Source organism: Sus scrofa, chromosome 1, assembly GCF_000003025.6.
Source record: "Sus scrofa isolate TJ Tabasco breed Duroc chromosome 1, Sscrofa11.1, whole genome shotgun sequence".
Lineage (NCBI taxonomy): Eukaryota > Metazoa > Chordata > Mammalia > Artiodactyla > Suidae > Sus > Sus scrofa.
Genome location: NC_010443.5, coordinates 238,442,482 through 238,465,960, shown reverse-complemented (window position 1 = coordinate 238,465,960; position 23,479 = coordinate 238,442,482). Strand labels below are relative to the sequence as shown.

The following is a 23,479-nucleotide window of genomic DNA, read 5'->3' as shown; positions in this document are numbered from 1 at the left end:
TATAAGAGAATAATAAGCCTAGGAAATGGAAAAGCACTATCTTTTTTTTTTTCTCAAAGAGATGATGACCTACACCTAAAAATGATCCACCCAGAGAATTGCTACTGCTTAAAAAATAAATGTAGAAGAGCTGCAGATAAACACACAAAGTGGACCACAAAAAGCATCCAACAATTCATTAAAAACAGAGCAGTTGAGGGAGTTCCTGTCGTGGCTCAGCAGAAACGAATCTGACTAGCATCCATGAGGATGCAGGTTCCATCCCTGGCCTTGTTCAGTGGGTTAAGGATCCTGTGTTGCCCGGAGTTATGACTCAGATCCTGTGACTTAACTTTCTGTGGCTTTGGTGTAGGCCAGGAACTACAGCTCTGATTCAAACCCTGACACAACACACACACACAAAACAACAATGACAAAACAGAGTAGGTGAATGTGTATCTGGTGCTCAGCATTCTTCTTCTTCTTTTTTTTTTTTTCTTTTTCTTTTCCTTTTTAGGGCCACACCTGTGGCATGTGGAAATTCCTGGGCTAGGAGTTAAATTGGAGCTGCAGCTGCTGGCCTATGCCATAGCCACTGCCACGCCAGATCTGAGCTGCATCTGCAACCTACACTGCAGCTTGTGGCAATGCCAGATCCTTAACCCACTAGCTGAGACCAAGGATTGAACCTGCATCCTCACAGATGATATGCCCAGTCCTTAACTTGCTGAGCCACAGTGGGAACTCCGGGTACTTTGCATTCTTAATGAGCTGATGCAATAAAGGAAAACACAAGTAAAACGAATGCTGGATTCCTGGTTGGGAAGATTACATTTTGAAAAATGAAAATAAGTACTGAATGAAAATAGAGATTTGATGGGATACTGGTTAAAAATTCTCCCAGATTAAAAAAAAAAATCTTGATAAACTAATGATGATAACAGTAGGCATAACTTGAACAATAGACATAGATAACATTTACTGAGCACTGATTATGTACCAGGGAGAGATTGAACTTATTTTCACAGCTCACTTGACCCTCACAACACATCTGTGAGGTGGGTATAATTATTATCTCTATTTAATTAATTAATTTATTTATTTATTCAGGCCATGCGTGCAGCACATGGAAGATTCTGGGTCAGGGACTGGACCTCTATGACAGCAGAGACCCGAGCTGCTGCTGTGATGATGCTGGATCCTTAACCCACTGTGTCATAAGGGAACTCCTGATTTTTATCTTTATTTTATCGATAAGAAGGCTGAATCTTGCTTTGAGGGACTTTAACTTGCTTAAACTGACATAGCTGGGGAGGGCATTTTGAAGGTGGGCTACTTTCTTCAAAAGCACTGCAGTATAGCTTCTAGGGCAGTGCTGACCAAACCAAGTATAATGTAAGCCACATTTGTAAATGTAGGTTCTCTAATAGCCCTCTGAAAAAGGGGGAAAAAGAGGAAAAAGAAACAAGCGACTTTTAATATATTTGTATTTAATCCAATGTAGCCAAAATATTATCATTTCAACATGTAATCAACATCAAAATTATTGATGAGATATCCTCTTTTTCATATTAGTCTTCAAAATCCAGTGTGAATTTTATACCTACAAAGCATATCAATTTGGACACTCTATTTTCACCAGAAATTCTCAGATTTCATAAAATTTACAGTTAAAAATAAGACTTCATGTCCTAGTTCTTCCAAACATACTTAAAAGTTTTCCAGGGAGTTCCCGTTGTGGCGCAGTGGTTAACGAATCCGACTAGGAACCATGAGGTTGCGGGTTCCGTCCCTGCCCTTGCTCAGGGCGCAAAAAGACAAAAAAAAAAAAAAAAAAAAAAAAAAAAAAAAAAGTTTTCCAATAACTGAATTATCAGTCTTTACCCTTAAATTAATTAAAATAAAATAAAGTATTCAGCCTCAAAGTCATATTGGCCACATTTTAAATGCTTAATAGTCATTTTATTTTATTTTCTATTTTTTTTTTGTTATTTCCCCAATACATTTTTTTCCTACTGTACAGCATGGTGACCCAGTCACACATACATGTATACATTCTTTTTTCTCACATTATCATGCTCCATCACAAGTGACTAGACATAGTTTCCAGGGCTACACAGCAGGATCTCATTGCTAATCCAATCCAAAGGCAATAGTTTGCATGTTAATAGTCATTTTAGATAGTGGCAACCATACTGGACAGCACAGATCTAGAGCCTATGAAAATCTACGGAAAATACATGAGACTCTCACATAAAAAAAAGAATTTCTAACTGCAAATTGTATTAACAGACACTAGAGCAAATACCTAAAACGTATCTTGTCAATTTGTCAAATATCATAGTCATATGAAATATTCATTGTGAGATTGGGTAGATTTTGCATGTTATGTTTCATATAATGTAGAGTAGGCCTCCAAAATATGAAGAACTCGAGGTCCAGAAGCCTTAAAAGAGCTGTGCTTGAAACTAGATGATTTGACTTAGGAGCCTGGACTCAAACTCTATAAATACTGCTGTAGGAACGAGGATAAACAAGATGGGGGAGCACTCACTTACATGTGGGTACACTTGTGTGTGATATGCCCATCACCTTCCTTTCTTCGACAGATCACAATCATAATCTGCTCCCATTAGACAGAGGCAATGATCAAAACTGCATGGCATGGCCTTCACCAATGAAACTGAAGAGAGATTCTAGAAAATCTTTTAAAATATTAAGGGGCTAGCCAGAAATAATTCAATAGGGTGACAAAATTACCACATGGTGCTACTAAACACCAAAGGTACTAAATTTCAAAAAGGTTAAAAGAATTATAAAATCTAGAAATAAATATGGCCCCTTTATGCTAGCTCTGGAGAGAAGACACATTTCAAGGATTGGAGAATTAGAGACCGGCAGAAGACAGAAGATGGATGGCTTGAACGTGAAATTTCAATAACCAATACACAAATACAAGTAAATAAAAAAATTGAGAAACGGGATAGGAAAACACAAGGAGAAATTTAAGTGATAGAAGCTTATAAGCTCTTCCTCTTACACACAAAAATTGACTCAAAATGGATCACAGACCTAAATATAAAAGCTAAAACTATATACAACTCTTAAGAGAAAATACAGTGTCATTTTTGATGTGATACCAAAAGCACAACCAAGAAATTAAAACATAGATAACTTGAATTTCTTCAAAATTAAAAATCTTTGGGAGTTCCTGTAGTGGCTCAGTGGCTAATGAATCCGACTAGGACCATGAGGTTGAGGGTTCAATCCCTGGCCTTGCTCAGTGGGTTAAGGATCTGGCGTTGCCGTGAGCTGTAGTGTAGGTTGCAGATGCGGCTCGGATCCCGAGTTGCTGTGGCCCTGGTGTAGGCTGGCGGCGACAGCTCCAATTAGACCCCTAGCCTGGGAACCTCCATATGCCACGGGTGTGGCCCCAGAAAAGGCAAAAAGACCAAAAAAGAAAAAGAAAAAAAAAAAAAAAAAAAAAAAGAATGAAATGAATCTGTCTGTATGTACTGACCCCTAGCGTGGGAACCTCCATATGCTGTGGGAGCGGCCCTAGAAAAGGCAAAAAGACAAATAAATAAATAAATAAATAAATAAATAAATAAATAAAATTAAAAACCTTTGTGTTTCAAAGGACACTAATGGGAGAAAATATTTGTAAATCACTGATCTAATAAGGACCTTGCATCTAGAATACATAAAGAATTCTTATGATGTAATTATACAGGAAAGACGAATAACCCAAGTAAAAATAGGGCAAATGATCTGAATAGCCATTGCTCCAAAGAAAATATACACATAGCCAAGAAGCACATAAAAAGCTGATTAACCATTATGGAAATGCATATCAAAATCACAATGACATTCCACTTCACACTCATTAGGATGGCTATGACAAAAAGGTAAAGTACTGGCAAAGATGTCGAGAAAATGGAACCCTCATACAGTCTTGCGGTTCCTCAAAAAGACTAAACATTGAATATGATATGACCCAGTAATTCCACTTCTCGGTATGGCTATCCCCAAGAGAAATGAAGACATATGTTAATGCAAAACTTGCATCCAAATGTTCATAGCAGCAGTATTCATAATAGCCCCAAAGAAGAAACGACCCAAAAATGTATACCAACTAATGAAATGACAAAGAAAATATCCCACAGCACACCTTTATTTAGCAATAAAAATGAATGAAATACTGATATGTGCTATAACATGCTTGAGTTTTGAACACATTATGCTAAGTGAAAGAAGTCAGCCACAAAAGACCACAGATTGCATGATTCCATTTATGCGATGGGTCTAGAATAGGTAAATCTTTAGAGACAGAAAGTAGATTAGTGATTGTCTGGAGCTGAGGGAAGAGGGTTTTCGAAGGAAATGAGGAATGACTCCTAATATGTATGGAGTTCCTTTTGGGGGTGACGAAAATATTCCAAAATTGATTGTGGTGATGGTTGTTCAACCCTATGAATATACTAAAAACCAATAAATTGTACTTTTTAAGTTGATGAATTATATGTTTGTAAATTATATCTAAATAGAGCTGTTGAAAATGAATAAATCAAAATGCTAAGGAAAGGAGTTTGTGCTGTGGCACAGTGGATTAGGAATCCAACTGCAGTGGCTCAGGTCACTGTAGAAGTACAGTTTCTATCCCTGGTCCAGAGCAGTGGGTTGGGGGATCTGGCATTGCCACAACTGTGGCATGGGTCACAGCTGTGGTTTGGATTCAATCCCTGGCTTGGGAACGTCCATGTGCCAGGGGTGCAGCCATTAAAAATAATAATAATAATCCTGGAGTTCCCATTGTGGCTCAGTGGTTAACGAACCCAACTAGGAACCATGAGGTTGCGGGTTCGATTCCCGGCCTCGCTCAGTGGGTTAAGGATCCGGCATTGCCGTGAGCTGTGGTGTAGGTCATAGACACGGCTCAGATCCTGCATTGCTGTGGCTGTGGTATAGGCTGGCGGCTTCAGCTCCAATTAGACCCCTAACCTGGGAACCTCCATATGCCAAGGATGCGGCCCTAAAAGAAAAAAAAATCCTAAGGAGAAAAAGCTTACAATACAAATATATGCAGAACAGGCATAAATACATGCAGTAAATTCCCACATTTACATGCTCAAAGCCAGTAAACTGACAAGTCGCACATAAAGAAATAAAGCTGGTAAATAACAGAAAATGTCCAACTTTAGTAATTAAAGAAGCACAATTAAAAGGACTACAGAGAACTACTACATGTCTACTAAAGCAACAAATATGAATAAAAATAATAAAGCCCAACATGTGTAGGCCTTGGGATTTAAGGCTGACCATATAAATTGGCTAGTCAGTCTTCCTGGAAATTTATCAGAGAAATTATAACATGAATTTAAAATCTGATCATTTTCTTCAATCTTCTGTACTATCTTGACTGACATTCCTCAAAATAATAACTTCCCTCCCCAAATAAAATATTATTTGCACTAGACTATGAGTTTCTAGTCATAGAAACAGGGTGGTATCTATTCATCTCTGTGTTCTCTGTGCCATAAAGTCCCAGAAGAGAATATGAGCTCGAAACACCCTGGCTCTTGAATATTCAAAAATATTTACCATAGCTTTATTTAGAGTAGCGGAAAAACTTGAAACTACCCAATAAAGAATAGATAAATCAAGCACAGTAAGGAACTGCCCCAAGGCTCTACATCAGCAAAGTAACACAAGCCTGTGAATCTTAGACATACATGAAAACACAGCTTAGAAAATACCCTTCCAGAGCATTTTTTTTTTTTTTTTGGTCTTTTTGCCTTTTCTAGGGCCACTCCTGTGGCATATGGAGGTTCCCAGGCTAGGGGTGGAATCGGAGTTGTAGCCACTGGCCTACGCCAGACACAGCAACTCAGGATCCGAGCCGCCTTTGCGACCTACACCACAACTCCTGGGGCAATGCTGGATCCTTAACCCACTGAGCAAGGCCAGGGATCGAACCCGAAACCTCATGGTTCCTAGTCAGATTCATTAACCACTACGCCACGACGGGAACTCCAGAGCATCTTCTTCACCATGGTTCAAACCCCCTTCCTAAGGCAGAGTTGGATTATTCTGCCCCACCCCCCACCTTCAATTCCCCAGCACCCACAGAATAAAGCTAGACTCCTCAACCTACCTGCATGGCCCCTTGTCTTTAGGCCTCAGATCCTGGCCAACATTCTCCACCCATTTTCCTTCCTAGGCCTTCATTCCAGCCTAATCTTACCTGCGGCACCAGTTTTACATCTGGGCCTTAATTCATGCAGCTGCCTCACAGGAAAATGGGAGGCCAATCAAAGCCCAGCTCAAATGCCACCTCTTCCAAAAAGCCTTCTCTGATTTCCTAGCTAGACACAAGTTCTCTCATCTCTGAGCTCTGACCTTCTCTTCTGGCCTAGAGCGAGCACCTCAACCTTCAGGGATAGCTATCCGACTCGATACATCACGCCAATAGACTATAAATTCTTGAATGCTGAAACCACTTTTTATCCACCTCTGTATTTCTCACAGTACTAAGTGAATTACTTTGCCCACAGAAAGCATCTATGCTTCTGAGGTGAATACATGAGCAAAATACTGCATATAGAGAGCATGATACAAAAGTAGTACCTCTAATAAGATTAGCAAAGGTGGAAATGTACATAAGTCTCTAATGCGCAGTAGACAGTTTGAATGTAAGTAACAGAGTTCAGTGTTGGTCATGTGTCCTTGAAGTTTTGCTTAATTTGATACAGCCCAGCCTTAAGGCTGTGGTCCTAGTCAGGATCCATCTTCTCCATGTGCCAGAGCTCATCAACAGTACCAGGACGACAGTGCTCAGTTGCTTACCCCAGACTTCTGAGAGTCATCCTTGACTGTACCCTGCTTTTACCCCTAATAGCCTATCAGTCACCACTCCAAAAGATCTCTAAAGATGTCCATTTCTCTTTATCTCCATGGTCACCATTCTTTTCTTTTTTTTTTTTTTTTTTGTACTTCCAATTTTTATTTTTATTTGTAATTACTCAATGAATTTTATCACAGTTTTAGTTGTACAATGATCATCACAACCCAATTTTATAGCAACGCCATTCCAACCCCCCAGCCCACCCCCCCCACCCCCCGACCTGTCTCCTTTGGAAACCTTAAGTGTTTCACAGTCTGTGAGTCAGTATCTGTTCTGCAAAGAAGTTCATTGTGTCCTTGTTTTAGATTCCACATTAAGTGATAGCATATAATGTTGGTGTCTCACTGTCGGACCATCTTCACTTAGCATGATAATTTCTAGGTCCATCCACGTTGCTCTAAGTGTCCGTGGCCAATAGTCTATTTCAGGACCCCATCACCTGCCCTGCAGACAGATTTCTGCAACAGTCTCCAAGCTGGTCTCCCCACTTTTCATTCTTGTTTCACTTGACTGATTCTCCATCCAGCAGCCAGACTGCTTTTATAAATGCAATCTTGCTCATACATCTGCCCTGACCGAATGGCCTAATCCAAAATCCTTACTATGGCTGAACACAGCCCCTTCCTACCATTTGTGCCTCTACAACCAAGCCTCTCTTAACATTTTTGTTCCAGCCAAACTAGTCTCCTTTGAGTTCCTCAAATACACAAGTGCTTCCCTCTGCCTAGAGTAGCCCCCAACCCCTGACGTACACATTCTAGAGACTTCCCCAAATGTCCAAATATATACTTTACCCGCCCAGCTTCTACTCCACCTTCTGGTTTTCGCAGAAATATCCCTCTCCCTCTGCTGAACCTACGCATGCCTTTTGGAAGCATAGATCACATTTGCAATGCCAGTGTGGAATCTCTTGTCCTTTCTAGACTATAGTTTGTATGACAAAAACCATGTCTTTCTTGCCCCCATGTGCTAAACTCAATGCTCGTCATAGAGTAAGGCTTAATAAATGTTGGGAAAGCAAAAAAACCCCACAAACCTGGGAGTTCCTTGGTGGCGCAGTAGGTTAAAGATCTGGCATTGTCACTGCTGTGGCCTGGGTCACTGCCGTGGTGTGGGTTCAATCCCTGGCCAGAGAATTTCTGCATGCTGTGAGTGCAACCGAAGATTTTTTAAAAAATAAAATAAATTCAAAACCCCACAAACCTTACCCCATGGGTACAACAGAATTCACTGCGATGCTTTTTACGTGGGTAGGCTTCATTTATCCGACTTTCCCCTTTGGAATGGTGTGTTTCTCAACAATGTAGACAGACGAGGCCCCAGTGCATTGACCAATCCCTGGACAGTGTCAGGAGCTTTGGCCCAAAGTCAGGATTTGACATTTTCCCCCAAAGCCACATTTCAGCTTTTGTTTGGAAAGGGACTGCTTAAGAACAGGACCAAATGGCAGCCTCGTCTCACTAAGAATGTTGAACTTTGACAGGGAACTGAAGGAAATGATCTCTGTCGCAAAATTTCCTCCTCTGAAGAATCTTATAAATATTAAAATAAGCACTGACAATTCAAAAACCTATGCCTGCTGCCTCTGTAACAGTTTCGATCATAAATCTGATGTCATCCCTATATTTTATATTGGAACAGCATAAGACCTGTGGCCCCACTAATGGAATTCCTGTCAGATAAGTGATTCAAGCCTGAAGAAGAACTAGGGAAAAAAACATGTGAAATTGATCATGAAAATAGCCTGGTGTGGACTAAGTCTCTATTTTATGGGTCATAGTTCACACTAAGCTGATCAATAATGTTGAGAAGGAAAAATACCAGATGGAGATAGATTATGTTTCAAATATTCTCTAGCTTTTTAACCTGCTCTCTGATAAGTTGGAAAATTTATTTTGCCTCTATCTTGTAACAACAAAGAATTCACCTTTGGGTGCCAGCAGAATGTGGAGAAACTATTTTGAATCTATGTTTAAGCACTGTATTATGTTCAGCTCGAGTGACTTTAAAAGCTAAAGTCTGGTATAAGCTGGATTTTTAATCTAACGTTTACTCAAAGAAAGAAGAAATAGAAGTAGCAGGCTATACCAGGAAGAAATTTCTTGTGGACTCATAATCATAGGACTATGCTTGTGGCTGTGACAGTATCTAGAGGACCACTGAACGTACATACTGTGACCGTAGTGCTATAGGGTGAAGGCATACACCTGAGAGGAGGAGAAGTTATTCCATTATTACTTTTATTTTATTATTTTCTGGTTCTTTTTAAAAGGTATAGTTGATTTATATTATTCATTTTTTTAGGTTTTACTGATGTGTAGTTGATCTACAAGGTTGTGATATTTTCTGCCGTATAACAAAGTGATTCAGTTAAACACATACGCATGTCCGTTATTACTTTTAAAACGAGGTGCAGGAGACTGGTAACCCTGCAGCTTCAGTGCAAGAACCTCCTAACCTATTCTTAAATCTTTCCCCTTTGGCCTATGGGTCAAAAGGCAGTAAAAATTTGGCACCTGAAATGGTCTTTCTACATCATTAGGAATGTTAAAAAGGTCAAAAATACCATATTCACAATTAGTAAACAGACCATGGTTGTAATGAATAAGTAAATTTGGAAAGAGTACAAAACCAACAGCAACGGCTGCTGACACTAAGATGCCATGATGTACATGTGTGTGCACATGTGCATATGTATGCCTGTATGTGTGGGTGTAGGCACATGCGTGTGTTCATTAGAATTAAGACTTGAAATAGGAGTTCCCATCGTGGCACAGTGGAAATGAATCCGACTAGGAACCATGAGGTTGTGAGTTTGATCCCTGACCTCGCTCAGTGGGTTAAGGATGCGGCGTTGCCATGAGCTGTGGTGTAGGTTACAGACATGGCTCAGATCCTACGTTACTGTGGCTGTGGTATAGTCCAGCAGCTATAGCTCCGATTGGACTCCTAGCCTGGGAACCTCCATATGCTGCAGGTGCAGCCCCCAAAAGACAAAAGACAAAAAATTAAAAAAAAAAAAGAAACCAAGATAAATTGAAAGAAATATTTTTCAGCCCTGAAGATAAAACCAAGCACCAAGAAGAAGGTATTAAATTCATCAAGCTCTTAGCTTTTCAAATCTTGCTCTATAAAACCAACATTTCCAGATTAAGCATAACTCAGTAAATATTATGCACAATTGTTTTAATACTACAATAAAATTATTTTAAAGTGCAAATGTCAAATAAGAGTTAAAAAACAGAAAAAGTAGAGTAATAAAAGTCTAATTTAGGAGATAATAAATGTAAATACTTTTAATACAGGTGTGCGAAAACAAGCAGTTAGCTCAACGGAACAGAATAGCTAGACTAGGAAGAGATAAATTTCCCATTCACAGACACAGGAATTTCATGTGTGATAAAAGAAAGGTCACAAGTCAGTGAAGAAAGGAAAGATCACCCACATTTAATGGTGATGCAAACACCACTTATTATTTTGGAAAAAAATCAAGTTAGATCTTCATCTCAAACCTACATTAGAAGTTCCTGTCGTGGCATGGTGGTTAGCGAATCTGACTAGGAACCATAAGGTTGTGGGTTTGATCCCTGGCATCACTCAGTGGGTTGGGGATCTGGCGTTGCCGTGAGCTGTGGTGTAGCTTGCAGACGTGGCTCGGATCCCGCATTGCTGTGGCTGTGGTGTAGGCCGGTGGCTACAGTTCACGATTAGACCCCTAGCCTGGGAACCTCCATATGAAGCAGGAGTGGCCCTGGAAAAGGCAAAAAAAAAAAAAAAAAAAAAAGACAAAAAACCCCCTCAAAAACCCTACATTAAAATAAACTTCAAATTAAAAAATTAGATATGAAATATCTTAAACTATCAAATTGGAAATTAATTAATTATTGGGCGGGGGTTTTCTAAGCTTAAAAACACTAAAAGAAATCACCAAGAGAATATTATGTAACTATATAAAAACGAACATTGTAGGAGCGAAAAAATGGTATAATTAAGTGGAAAAGTATCCTATAATTTTATCACTCCCTAGTTAGACAAAGGTATTAAGAAGATAATTTAGGTCAAAGAAAAATGGTTAAAAATTAGTTTATAATATAATGTCATAATGTTGCCATTTTTAAGCAATGGCTTAAAACATATAATACATTTCTGTATTATAAAACATATAATACATTTCTGTATTATATTATTCACACAGAAATTTGAAACATGTCACAGAGACCATTTGGTGGATTAGCTATTTTCTAAAAAAGCATTGATATTGTGTTATTTTTACACTGGAATGTGAAATTAAGTGGTGAGAGAATAGTCATCTTAATATTTGAGTAAATTTGCATTTCTACAATGATAAATATCACCAAGCACACACAAACACACACACTCAAACTGAGTGCCATTATCCAAATTTGACTAATTCTAGTAACAATAAACACTCACTGACAATTAATTTAAAATTTAAGGAGTTCCCATCATGGCTCAGTGGTTAACGAATTTGACTAGGAACCATGAGGTTGCGGGTTTGATCCCTGGCCTCGCTCCGTGGGTTAAGGATCCGGCGTTGCCGTGAGCTGTGGTGTAGGTCGCAGATGCGGCTTGGATCCTGAGTTGCTGTGGCTGCGGTATAGGCCGGCGGCTACAGCTCCGATTCAACCCCTAGCCTGGGTACCTCCATATCCCGTGGGAGCAGCCCAAGAAATGGCAAAAAGACAAAAAATAAATAAATAAATAAATAAATAAAATTTAAGAACTCAAAGCAGCTTCGAAAGTTGACATTCTTCCCCAGAAAAACACTCATTTTAAAATGAATTATAAAACTCTAAACATTACCCAGGTTTATAAAAGTTATCAATTTGTTTAATAACATTTGGAGATGGAAACTGTTATTTTTGACTAATTTGCTCCTAGGCAATTCAATTAGCGTCAGAGATAAAGCTCAACTTTTATGGGAAAAAATGGCAATAAAAAGTAAAGTAAGTAAAACTGGCTGAAATGATGGGAAGCTTTTAAAAGTCTTGAAAAAATAAATCAGAATCGTTAAAGGATGCATGTAAAATTACATGGCTGCAGATTAACTTCTATGTTTTCTTTTTTTCTGGACTATTAAAAATTTAGTACATTGCTTGACTTGGAAACTATAAGTAAACTCAGAGCCAATGTTAGCACGTAAATGCTAAATCCTACACCTACTTGGTTTGCAACCTGTTTATAGAATATCTGGTCTTTATTGAAAAGTTTTCACATGTTTTAAAACTGTAAACCATCAAAAACTCCTTTTGGAGGAAGGAAGGATTGTAAAATTTAAACATATTTTTGATAAATATAAATAAATAATAGAATCCCTTACTATGAAAGCCCCTGATCAACAAAAATATATTGAACATCTATTAGGTACTATGTAATCTTCTATGGCTGAAGATACTTTGTAAGACAAGACAGTTATAGTCTTTGGTTTCACATGTGGCAGGAAGGCTGGGGGAGAAGAGTCATATAATAAGAAGGTAGGGGAGGTAGGCAATGAACAAGTAAATAAATGCACATGTTATTGCAAAGTGTGGTAAGGGGTGAGCACTCTGAAGGAAACAAACAGGGGGATTCACTGTGCCCACGAAGCAGGAGGAACAAGATGAGGTGGAGAGTTAGACCAGGAACAGATCATAAAGGGACTTGCAGGCCGTGGCACAATGGCAGGTGAGCCATTGAATGGTTTGGGGTTGGGTGGAGTCAGGGGTGAGCATGTGGGACACGAGCAGTGTGTGTTTTGCAAAGTCCACTATGGCTTCAGGGTAGATCAGAGAAAGAGTGAGTGACCATGGCAGTGCCCCCCAAGACAGAGAAATGCATACATGGGAGATATGTTTGAAGGTGAACTGATAAGTGTTGCTGATGGGGTGGATACAGAATGAAGAAGAGAGGACAATTCAGGATGATGCCCAAGTTTCTTGACTAAGCAACTGGGTGGTAGGTGGTATCATTTATTCTATTCCAGGGAAGCTGCAAGTTATTCATGCTAAACTTAGCTTTTCAGATCTTGATCATTTTTGAGTTATCTGAGGACATCAAGAACTCAGGCTGAATTAAGGTTGCAGGATCAGAGATGAGAAGCAATTTAAATTTAAATAAGTGATTTATTCTAGAAAGAGAGAAACTATGTCTCCCATGGACACTACCAGGAGCCTTTCCCTCTTTTACTTCTTTTTCTCAAGCACTCAGAAAACAAACTTACTAGACTCATAGAAAGATGCTCAACACCATTAGCCATCAGGAAAATGCAGATCAAAATCACAATGAGATACCACTTCACACCCATTAGGATGGCTATAATAATAAAAAAAAAAAAAAAACAGATAATATAAACATAAGACAAGACACCATCAAACTCCTAGAAGAAAACATAGGCAAAATATTCTCTGACATCAACCTTACAAATATCTTCTCCGGATAGTCTCCCAAGGCAACAGAAATAAAAGCAAAAATAACAAATGGGACCTAATCAAAGTGACAAGCTTTTGCACAGCAAAGGAAACCATAAAAACAAACAACAACAACAACAAAAAAAAAAACAAACAGAAAGAGGAGTTCCTGTCATGGCTCAGCAGAAAAGAATCTGACTACCATCCATGAGGACGCAGGTTCAATCCCTGGCCTCGGTCAGTGGGTTAAGGATCTGGTTCTGCTGTGGCTGTGGCTTAGGCTGGCAGCTATGGCTCTGATTTGACCCCTAACTTGGGAACCTCCATATGCCACAGGTATGGCTTTAAAAAGACAGAAATGACAAAAAAAAGAGGCAACTTACAGAATGGAAGAAAATAGTTTCAAATGATGCAACTGACAAAGGTTTAATCTCTAAAATATACAAACAACTTATACAACTCACTAGCAAAAAAGCCAACAACCAATGGAAAAATGGGCAAAAGACCTGAATAGACATTTCTCTAAAGAAGATATATAGACGGCCAACAAGCACATGAAAAAATGCTCAACATCACTCATTATTAGAGAAATGCAAATCAAAACTACTACGAGGTACCACCTCACACCAGTCAGAATGGCCATCATTAATAAGTCCACAAATAACAAATGCTGGAGAGGGTATGGAGAAAAGGGAACCCTCCTACACTGTTGCTGGGAATGTAAATTGGTACAACCACTACGGAAAACAGTGTGGAGGTACCTTAGAAAACTATATATAGAACTACCATATGACCCAGCAACCCCACTCTTGGGCATATATCCAGACAAAACTCTCCTTGAAAAAGACACATGCACCTGCATGTTCATCGCAGCACTATTCACAATAGCCAAGACCTGGAAACAACCTAAATGTCCATCGACAGATGAATGGATTAAGAAGATGTGGTATATATATACAATGGAATACTACTCAGCCATAAAAAGAACAAAATAATGCCATTTACAGCAACATGGATGGAACTAGAGACTCATACTAAGTGAAAAGTCAAAGAGAAAGACAAATACCATATGATATCACTTATATCTGGAATCTAATATATGGCACAAAAGAACCTTTCCACAGAAAAGAAACTCATGGACTTGGAGAACAGACTTGTGGTTGCCAAGGGGGAGGGAGTGGGAGTGGGATAGACTGGGAACCTGGGGTTAATAGATGTAAACTATTGCCTTTGGAATGGATAAGCAAAGAGATCCTGCTCTATAGCACTGGGAGCTATATCTAGTCACTTATGATGGAGCATTATGGAGGATAATGTGAGTAAAAGAAGGTATACATGTATGTGTGACTGGGTCAACTTGCTGTACAGTAGAAAATTGACAGAACACTGTAAACCAGCTATGATAGAAAAAATAAAACATTCATTAAAAAAAAAAAAGACAGATAACAAAAAGTGTTGGCAAAGATATGGAGACAGTGGAGTCCTCATACCCTGATGGTGGAAGTGTAAAATGGTGCAGCCACTTTGGAAAATAGTCTGGCAGTCCCCCAAAGGATTAAACATCGAGTTGCTATATGACCCAGCTATTTCAATCCTAAATACATACCCAAGAGAAATGAAAACATATGTTCAAACAGAAACTTTTACAAAAGTATTCATGGTAGCGTTATTCATAATAACCCCAAAGTAGAAACATCTTAAGTGTACATTAACTGATGGACAAAGAACATATTCCATAATGGGATGTTATTTGGCAATAAAAAGGAATGACATACTGATATGTTCTATAACATGGATGAACCTCAAACACATTATGCTAAGTGAAAGAAACTAGTTACAAAGACCACATATTGTATGATTCTATTTATGTGAAATATCCAGAATAGGCAAATCTATAAAAACAGAAGTGGCTGCCTAGTGATGGACGAGGGCAAATGGGGAATGACTGTTAATGGGTACGGGGTTTCTTTGCGGGTGTTGAAAGTATTCTAAAATTAATGTGTGGTGATTGTTGCTAATTTTATATAGACACTAAATATATACTGTATATACACTAAATAAGTCTGTACATTTTAAGTGGGTGAATTTTATGATATGTGAAACATATCTCAGACGTTAAAAAAACTTTCTAAAGGTTAATGTTGCCTTTTATTTACATTCTATGAAAGAAGCTAGATATTAGAGAATTCCAAGATCAAATATTCAGGCAATGTTAAGTTAAATTTACACTAGTTCCTTTTTCTGCATGACTTCTCAGAGCCTTTAATGTGCTAAAATGCTCTATGAATCACCAACAGTGAGTGGGTAGGAGTGGGATACAGGCTCCATCACTTCCTAAAAATACCTTGCCAAGGATCCTTCTTCACTAGGGCAGCAACACAAAGAACTAGGTTTTGCAGAACCCACTTTAACAAACAATGTACCTAGGAGTTTTCCCATTCATTCACCAAGCACTACCTGACCACTTGCACTCTCAAGGAACTCAATCATCCCTGGGCTATGAGATGAGGCCAATACTTCACCGGCCCTCATAGAATTTGCTGCTGGAAGAAAGATAAGGATTGTACTCAAATTTAAGCCGGACACACGAGGAAAAGCATAATGCAGATGCTATAAACCAAACACTACGGACCCCCATGGGAAAGATTAATTCTGACTGTGGGCTATGGAATACTTTATGGAAGACCCAGTATTTCAACCAGATTTGAACTGTGGGTGGCTTCTGGACACATGGAGATGGCAGGAAGGGATGTGGCACAGGAATGCATGTCTAAGGAATGGGTGGAAGGAGAGGTGGGGATGCTTATAGTAGGGCAACGAGTGGGTCACTTTAGCTGGAGTCTGAGGTGAATGATGCAGAGGAGTAAGACAAATAACTGTAATGGATTGTAGGCTGATCATGGAGAGCCTTGAATGTCAAACCAAAAATGATTAAATTCATCTTACAGGAGGGCCCATGAAAAGTTTCAGAGCAGAGGGTGGGAATGGTCCTACACAAGTCATTCTCTGAGCCTTGGGTTTTCATCTGTAAAATGGGGCTAATTCTCCCAGGCTCATCTCATCACGAGCAGTGTGTGAGGATCAGAGCACCTTGCCCCAGGGCAGTGCAGCCCTGAGCAAGGGTTATTGCTCAGCAGCAAAACAGCTGTTTCCAGTTCCTTTGGAAGAATGTATGTCTCAGAAACACCTGACATGTGATATTTCACCTCCATGTCAGGGCTAGACAGGAAATCTGAGATGGAAAATGAACGCTGTGAAACAACGTATTTTAAGTTCTCTCATAGCAGTCAGATCAGAGCTGTATTTGATTTCATTTCATTTTGTTTAGAATGAAACAAGGACTGCAAGGAAGGAACAGCTGCTAGAAACAAAGGCGGGGAAAGAGTATAAATAGCAGATTGCCTGGCATCAAGTACTAAGACAAGGGGTGTGTGTGAGACCCAGGCAGAGAGAGTGAGCATGTGTGTGAGTGTGTGTTCCAGAGAACGTACAGGCAAGGTGTGTGCAAGTATGTGGGGATGAGTGAGTCTGTGGATGAATGTGTGTGGCTCTGTAAGTGCGGGTCTGAGATCGGTGTGAGTGTGTCTGTGGGCGCCCATTGAAGGACTTGGAGGGAGGAATTGGAAGGGGACAGAGAGAAAGGCACTCCAGTGAAATTGCTGACCCATTTACACTTCTCCCATCACAGGGTGCAAGAACAAAGCAAGCCGGAGACAGCGATCCCCAGGCAATGCCAAGACTGCAAAACCTCCTCCCACGGGATCACAGAACCCTTACAGACAGAAATCTCTGCCAGCCCAGGAGACTTACCGGGCCGAGCTGTCCCGGGAACGCCGGAGCCATCGTGCCACCATTTGCTCTATTCTGTGTGCTTTCCGTGTCTGAAATAAACTGGTCTCCAGCTCTTCCATTTACCTAAAAGGAAGAGGAGTCTTCTTAAGAGGCTAACCAAAATATTTGGAAGGGGATTTTGACAAATCACTATGATGCTTTCTGTATTTGCCAATTTTAGGACATGCTGATCAAATAGGGCTCTCTTTCTATCTGAAATTAACATAAACAGGTGCTCAGTGTCCACAGAGTGAAAAACTTGAGCAGCGCTCTGCCCTAAGGAGTCCACAGATTGGCTTTATATCTTAAACAGTTAGACATAAGGATTATGGAATAAAATAGATTAAGGCGTTTTGTTTTGTTTTTTACTGCCTCACCTATGTCACATGGAAGTTCCCAGGCTAGAGGTCAAATCACAGCTGCAGCTGCTGCCCTACACCACAGCCGCTGCAACACCAGATCCAAGCCGCATCTGTGACCTACACCAGAGTTTGGGGCAACACCAGATTGAGGCCCAGGATCAAACCCACATCCTCATGGACACTATGTCAGGTTCTTAACCTGCTGAACCACAACAGGAACTCCAGGCTTCTTTAACTGTGACTACAAGCTACTGTCAAAGACACACCTTACTGCATGACACTGCTCTCCCTCCCAATAACTATGTGTACATTACTGGACAACACAGCTCAGTTTTGCCTTCATCAAGAACTACATGGATGAGGGGTTCCCACTGTGGCTCAGCAGATTAAGAACCCAACATAGTATCTGTGAGGATGCAGGTTCAATCCCTGGCCTCACTCAGAGGGTTAAGGATCCAGTGTTGCTGCAAACTGTGGCATAGGTTGCAGATGCAGCTCAAATCAGGCATTGCTGTGGCTGTGGGTATAGGCTAGCAGCTGCAGCTCCAATTTGACCCCTAGCCCAGGAATTTCCATGTGTCTCAGGTGTGGCCCTGAAAAACAACAACAACAACAACAACAACAAAAAACTCCATGGAGGAGTTCTCTGGTGGCTCAGTGGGTTAAGGACCGGGCAATGTCCCTCCCGTGGTTTGGCTCACTGCTGTGGCACATGTTCAATCCCTGGCCCAGGAAATTCTGCATGCTACGCATACAGCGGGAAAAAAAAACTGTGTGGACATGGAAGCATTCCTATCACACTGTGACTATTCTTCTGAGTGCTGTTCCTTTTGCTCAATATTTTATATCTAATTTTTGAAGAAGTAATTTTGAATCTGTATAATTCAAACCCTAGATTGTAAAAAAAAAAAAAAAAAAAAAAAAAGATATACAGTTACTGTATGGTATACTTAAAAATTTGTTAAGAGGGTAGATCTCGGAGTTCCCATCGTGGCTCAGTGGTTAACGAATCCGACTAGGAACGATGAGACTGTGGGTTCGACCCCTGGCATCGCTCAGTGGGTTATGGATCCAGCGTTGCCGTGAGCTGTGGTGTAGGCTGGTGGCTACAGCTCCAATTAGACTCCTAGACTCCTAGCCTGGGAACCTCCATATGCCGCGAGAAGCATAGAAAAGGCAAAAAGACAAAAAAAAAAAAAAAAAAAAAAAAAAAAAAAAGAGGGTAGATCTCATAAGTGTGTTCTTTCCATAATAATGAAAAAAAGATATACAGGGAACACTCTCTCCTCTCTCCTTCCCTGCCCCATCAATTCCACTCAATTCCTACACCCATACACGATCACTACTCTCTTCCTTCAGATATGTCTTTCCAGAGTTTCTGGATGCCTATACAAGCAAGTTCAAATATAAATTTTATGTGTCATCTTCTTAACATGAAGGAGAGTACACATACACATTGTTCTACATCAGGCTATCTTAGAAAACATATCCTTGATATCTTTCCACATCAATACATAGAATGCGTCCTCATTTTTGTATGAGGGTTACAGTACATTCTCTAAGTGTACATTAAAATCTGCATTTTCATAGTACATTGTATGAATGTCCTGTGGTTTTAAAAGTAGTCCTCCCTTGATAGACATTTGGATTATTGCCAATCTTTTGCTATTATAAACAACACTGCAACGAGTTATGTTGTTCATCTATTATTTCTGCATATATGCAATTATATATTTGAGTAAGTTTCCAGATATTGAATTACTAGGTCAAAATCTGTACGCATTTGTGCTTTGATGGGTATTATCAGGTTACCAAGAAAAATAGTATATGTGCATGCGATTAAAGTTTCATAAAACAATATATATTTATACTTTTCTATACTAGTCTATTTCACTTTTTAAAATACTGGTCTCAGTTCACCAAATTAATTTCATAGTCCAATAAATAACCACACAAAATAAGATATGACATTGAGAAATAACCATGGGTACAGAGAAAGTAAAAAATAATTATGAGAGATTATGTTGCTTAACACTACACAAATATATCTGAAAACCTTAATGCCATGGATGGTTTTCAAGGAAAATGTAAGTGATATAAGATGATCCTAGAAAAGATAGAAAATCTAAAAAGCAATTACTATAGATAAGAAAGTCGTTAAAGGGCTACTACCCCCCAAAAATTCCAAGCAGACAGGTTTGAAAGTGAATTCATACAAATATATAAGATACAGCTCACCTTAACAAATTTCTGTTTTATTTTAAGCATAAACTTTTAATTTTGGAATAATTTTAGATGTATAAAAAGTTTTCAAAGATAATACAGAGAGTTCCAATATACTCTTCACTCAGTTTTCCTTAATGTTAGCTTCGTACACAATCACTGTGACTCTTTTCTAAAACTAAGAAATTAACATTGGTACAGTACTATTAGTTAAACTATAAATTTTATTTGGATTTCACCAGTTTTTCCATTAATGCTTTTTTCTGTTCCAGGAATCCAATCCAGGATATCGTGTTGCTTTAGCCAGCCTAATTTATTTCCCCCAATGCTATTTTACTTGTTCTAACTCCAGAAACAAATTAGGAAAGCTTACAAATTCCTTTAAGCAGCCACTAAACATTGATACCACTTCTGACAAAAAGCAGTATGATAAAACAAAAATACAATCACCCTTATGAGTATCAAAGTGAATACTTCCCATAAAATATTAAAAAATAGAATCTATCAACGATCAACAGGATAATTGTGGGATCTATCCTGGGAGTACACAATCTATTTTCATATAAAACCAAAAGCAGGACATCTAAACTCATCACTTTGGAAACCTAGAGACTTATATTTTTTTAATCAAATGGCAGCCAAATACAAATTAATAGGTGTAAAACATAGGCTGCAACCAAGAGTAAATTCCACTGAGATTAAGGGATAAGTCAGTCTAGCTTTTTTCTACAACGAGTGCAGCAGGCCTGGATATTGTCTTGAGCTCTACACAGATATTTTTTTCTTTTTAATTATAAAAGTGAAAGAGTGGATTTCCGGTTAAGCATGGTGAATTTAAACAATGACTTAATCTCTTTTCTAAATGTTATAAATTATAGTAGAGGAATAAAAAGGAGATACGTCCATAGAATAAACAGAACAAGAGAGAAGACAATAAATGAGAGATGTCGACAATGTCTGGAAAATAGAGATTGTCTGGAGGGGAGATAACTGAGCAAAGCAAAAAAAACAAAAACCTACGGACTCGCAGAAGGGGATTCTGATGAAAAATGAGCTCTATGCTCTACACTGGCTCAGGAACTAGAGGTTATGAGAGACAGTAGGGATGACGCATAGGGCTAAAGACAAGGAAACAGGTCTGTACGCAGCAGCAATTATATCCATGGGCCCCCATGCCACTACACTTGCCCATCTGGACAACCATCCCTTCCCTAGCTTCTTGGGGGCAAGAAGCTTATTCTTTTTTTTTTTTTTTTTTTTTTTTAATTTTCCCACTGTACAGCAAGGGGATCAAGTTATCCTTACATGTATACATTACAATTACATTTCTTCCCCCACCCTTTGTTCTGTTGCAACATGTGTATCTAGACAAAGTTCTCAATGCTATTCAGCAGGATCTCCTTGTAAATCTATTCTAAATTGTGTCTGATAAGCCCAAGCTCCCGATCCCTTCCACTCCCTCCCCCTAGAAGCTTATTTTTTATAGAAAATCAAATGAGGGAGGCTGGAGTCTTGGGGAGATCAGGCACAACAGAGGGCATAGGAATGAAAACAGAAGGATTAAGAGAAACTCTTCTTACTAAATGACAAGACCTTCTTTGCCAAGTTCTCAAAATACTGGCAGCTAGGAATTTATATCCAAAGTAAGAGACTAGAGAATCCTTTACTGGAGAATTAAACAGAACCAGAGAAAACACCCTTGGATACTGATGCTTCTGACAACTTGCTTCTACATCATCCTACATTGAAATCTATTAGTCAGTGAGCCCCACCCATAATACTAAGCTTCTAGTCTTTTGTTTTTAGTGCTTCACTCTTACACATGAACGGAAATTTGAAGAAAGCCTATATTATGAAAAACAGATCAAAATAAATGGAAGAACTCAGCAGAAACAGAGACAATGCAGGAAACAGAAGAAAAAATGTTAATCTATAACTCAGATACTCAAAAAGAAATTATATCCATGAAACAAGAAGAGAATTTTCTTTGAAAGATGAATAATCAAAGAACAAGAATGAATACCTGGAAATTAAAAATAAGATAAGTGGAACAAAAAAAATCAATGAAAAAGTTGAGAAATATCAACTATACTCCAATAAAATTAATTTTTCTTAAAAAAATTGAGGGATACTGTATAGCACAGGGAACTACATCCAATCTCTTGGGATAGAACATGATGGAAGATAATATGAGAAAAAGAATGTATATATATATAGATTGTAAATTAACTATAATTTAGTTTTTTTTTTTGTTTTTTTTTTGTTTGTTTATTTGTTTTTTTGTCTTTTGTCTTTTTTTTGTTGTTGTTGTTGTTGTTGTTGTTGCTATTTCTTGGGCCGCTCCCTCGGCATATGGAGGTTCCCAGGCTAGGGGTTGAATCGGAGCTGTAGCCACCAGCCTACGCCAGAACCACAGCAACGCGGGATCCGAGCCGCGTCTGCAACCTACACCACAGCTCACGGCAACGCTGGATCGTTAACCCACTGAGCAAGGGCAGGGACCGAACCCGCAACCTCGTGGTTCCTAGTCGGATTGGTTAACCACTGCGCCACGACGGGAACTCCTATACTTTAGTTTTTAAAAATATGTGCATAAAAAAAAGTCGAGGGAATTCCTATTGTGGCTCGCCAGGTTAAGGACCTGACATTGTCTCTGTGAGGATTTGGGTTCAATCCCTGGCCTTGCTCAGTGTGTTAAGGATCCAGCATTGCCACAGGGTGTGGCATAGGTCATAGATGTGGCTAGGATCTGGTGCTGCTGTGGCTGTAGCATAGGCTGGTAGCTGCAGCTCTGATTTGACTCCTGGCCCAGGAATTTCCATATGCTGCAAGTGTGGCCATAGGAAGAAAAAAAAAGTTGAAAAATGTAGTCAGTGAAACATTATAGAAAGAGCAACCCCAAAGCCAAAGTCAGGGAAAATGGAAAAAATTAGAAGTATGCAGTTATCAATTGAGGAGGTCCAATATTCATTTAGCATGAGTTCTATGAGGCAAAGGTAAAGAAAATGGAGATAAGGAAATTGTTAAATAAGTCAATAAAGTCTCCCTGAGAAACACAAATTCCCAGATTAAGAATATCTACTAACTGCCCAGCATAGTAAATGAAAAAAATCCATATAAATAACACCGTAAAATTTCAGAAACTAGAAACAGAATATCTTCAGAGCTTTGAATGAAAAAACAGATCACATAGAATAAAATAATAATGAAGAATAAAAATGGCATTAGACTTTTCCATAATAACAGTGGAAGCCTGAAGACATTGAAGCCATGCCTTCAAATTTCTGAAGGAAAATAATTTTCACTCTAGAATTCTATACCAAGCCATACTACCAAATAGTAAAGACTTTTTTTTTTTTTTTCTTGGTCTTTTTGCCTTTTTTAGGGCCACTCCCATGGCATATGGAGGTTCCCAGGCTAGGGATTGAATCGGAGCTGTAGCCACCGACCTACACCAGAGCCACAGCAACGCGGGATCCAAGCTGCATCTGCAACCTACATCACAGCTCAGGGCAATGCCTGATCCTTAACCTACTGAGTGAGGCCAGGGATCGAACCCGCAACCTCATGGTTCCTAGTCGGATTCGTTAACCACTGCGCCATGACGGGAACTACAGTAAAGACATTTTTAAATGTTCAGATTTCAAAAAAATTTACCTCTCATATACCCTTTCTCAGGATGATACCAGAGGATGTACTCCAGCAAAACAAGGAAGTAAATAAACAAAGAAGAAATGGGATCCAGGAAATTAGAGATGAAATATAGATAACAG

The 23,479-nt window shown here is 39.2% G+C and overlaps 1 protein-coding gene across 7 annotated transcripts in view; it reads right to left on the bottom strand.

Annotated features, from left to right (window-relative positions):
- Window positions 1-23,479, bottom strand: part of FRMPD1 (FERM and PDZ domain containing 1) — a 140,404-nt gene that overhangs the window by 45,754 nt on the left and 71,171 nt on the right. For 6 of the 7 annotated variants that reach the window (XM_021066183.1, XM_021066180.1, XM_005660252.3 and 3 more), the window contains one exon: window positions 17,101-17,205. In XM_021066183.1, the coding sequence (XP_020921842.1) occupies window positions 17,101-17,201 (101 nt within the window). In that variant the 5' untranslated portion in view covers window positions 17,202-17,205. Of the gene's footprint in view, window positions 1-7,919; window positions 7,977-17,100; window positions 17,206-23,479 lie in introns of those variants that run through there. The other variant, XM_021066194.1, reaches the window with a different exon arrangement.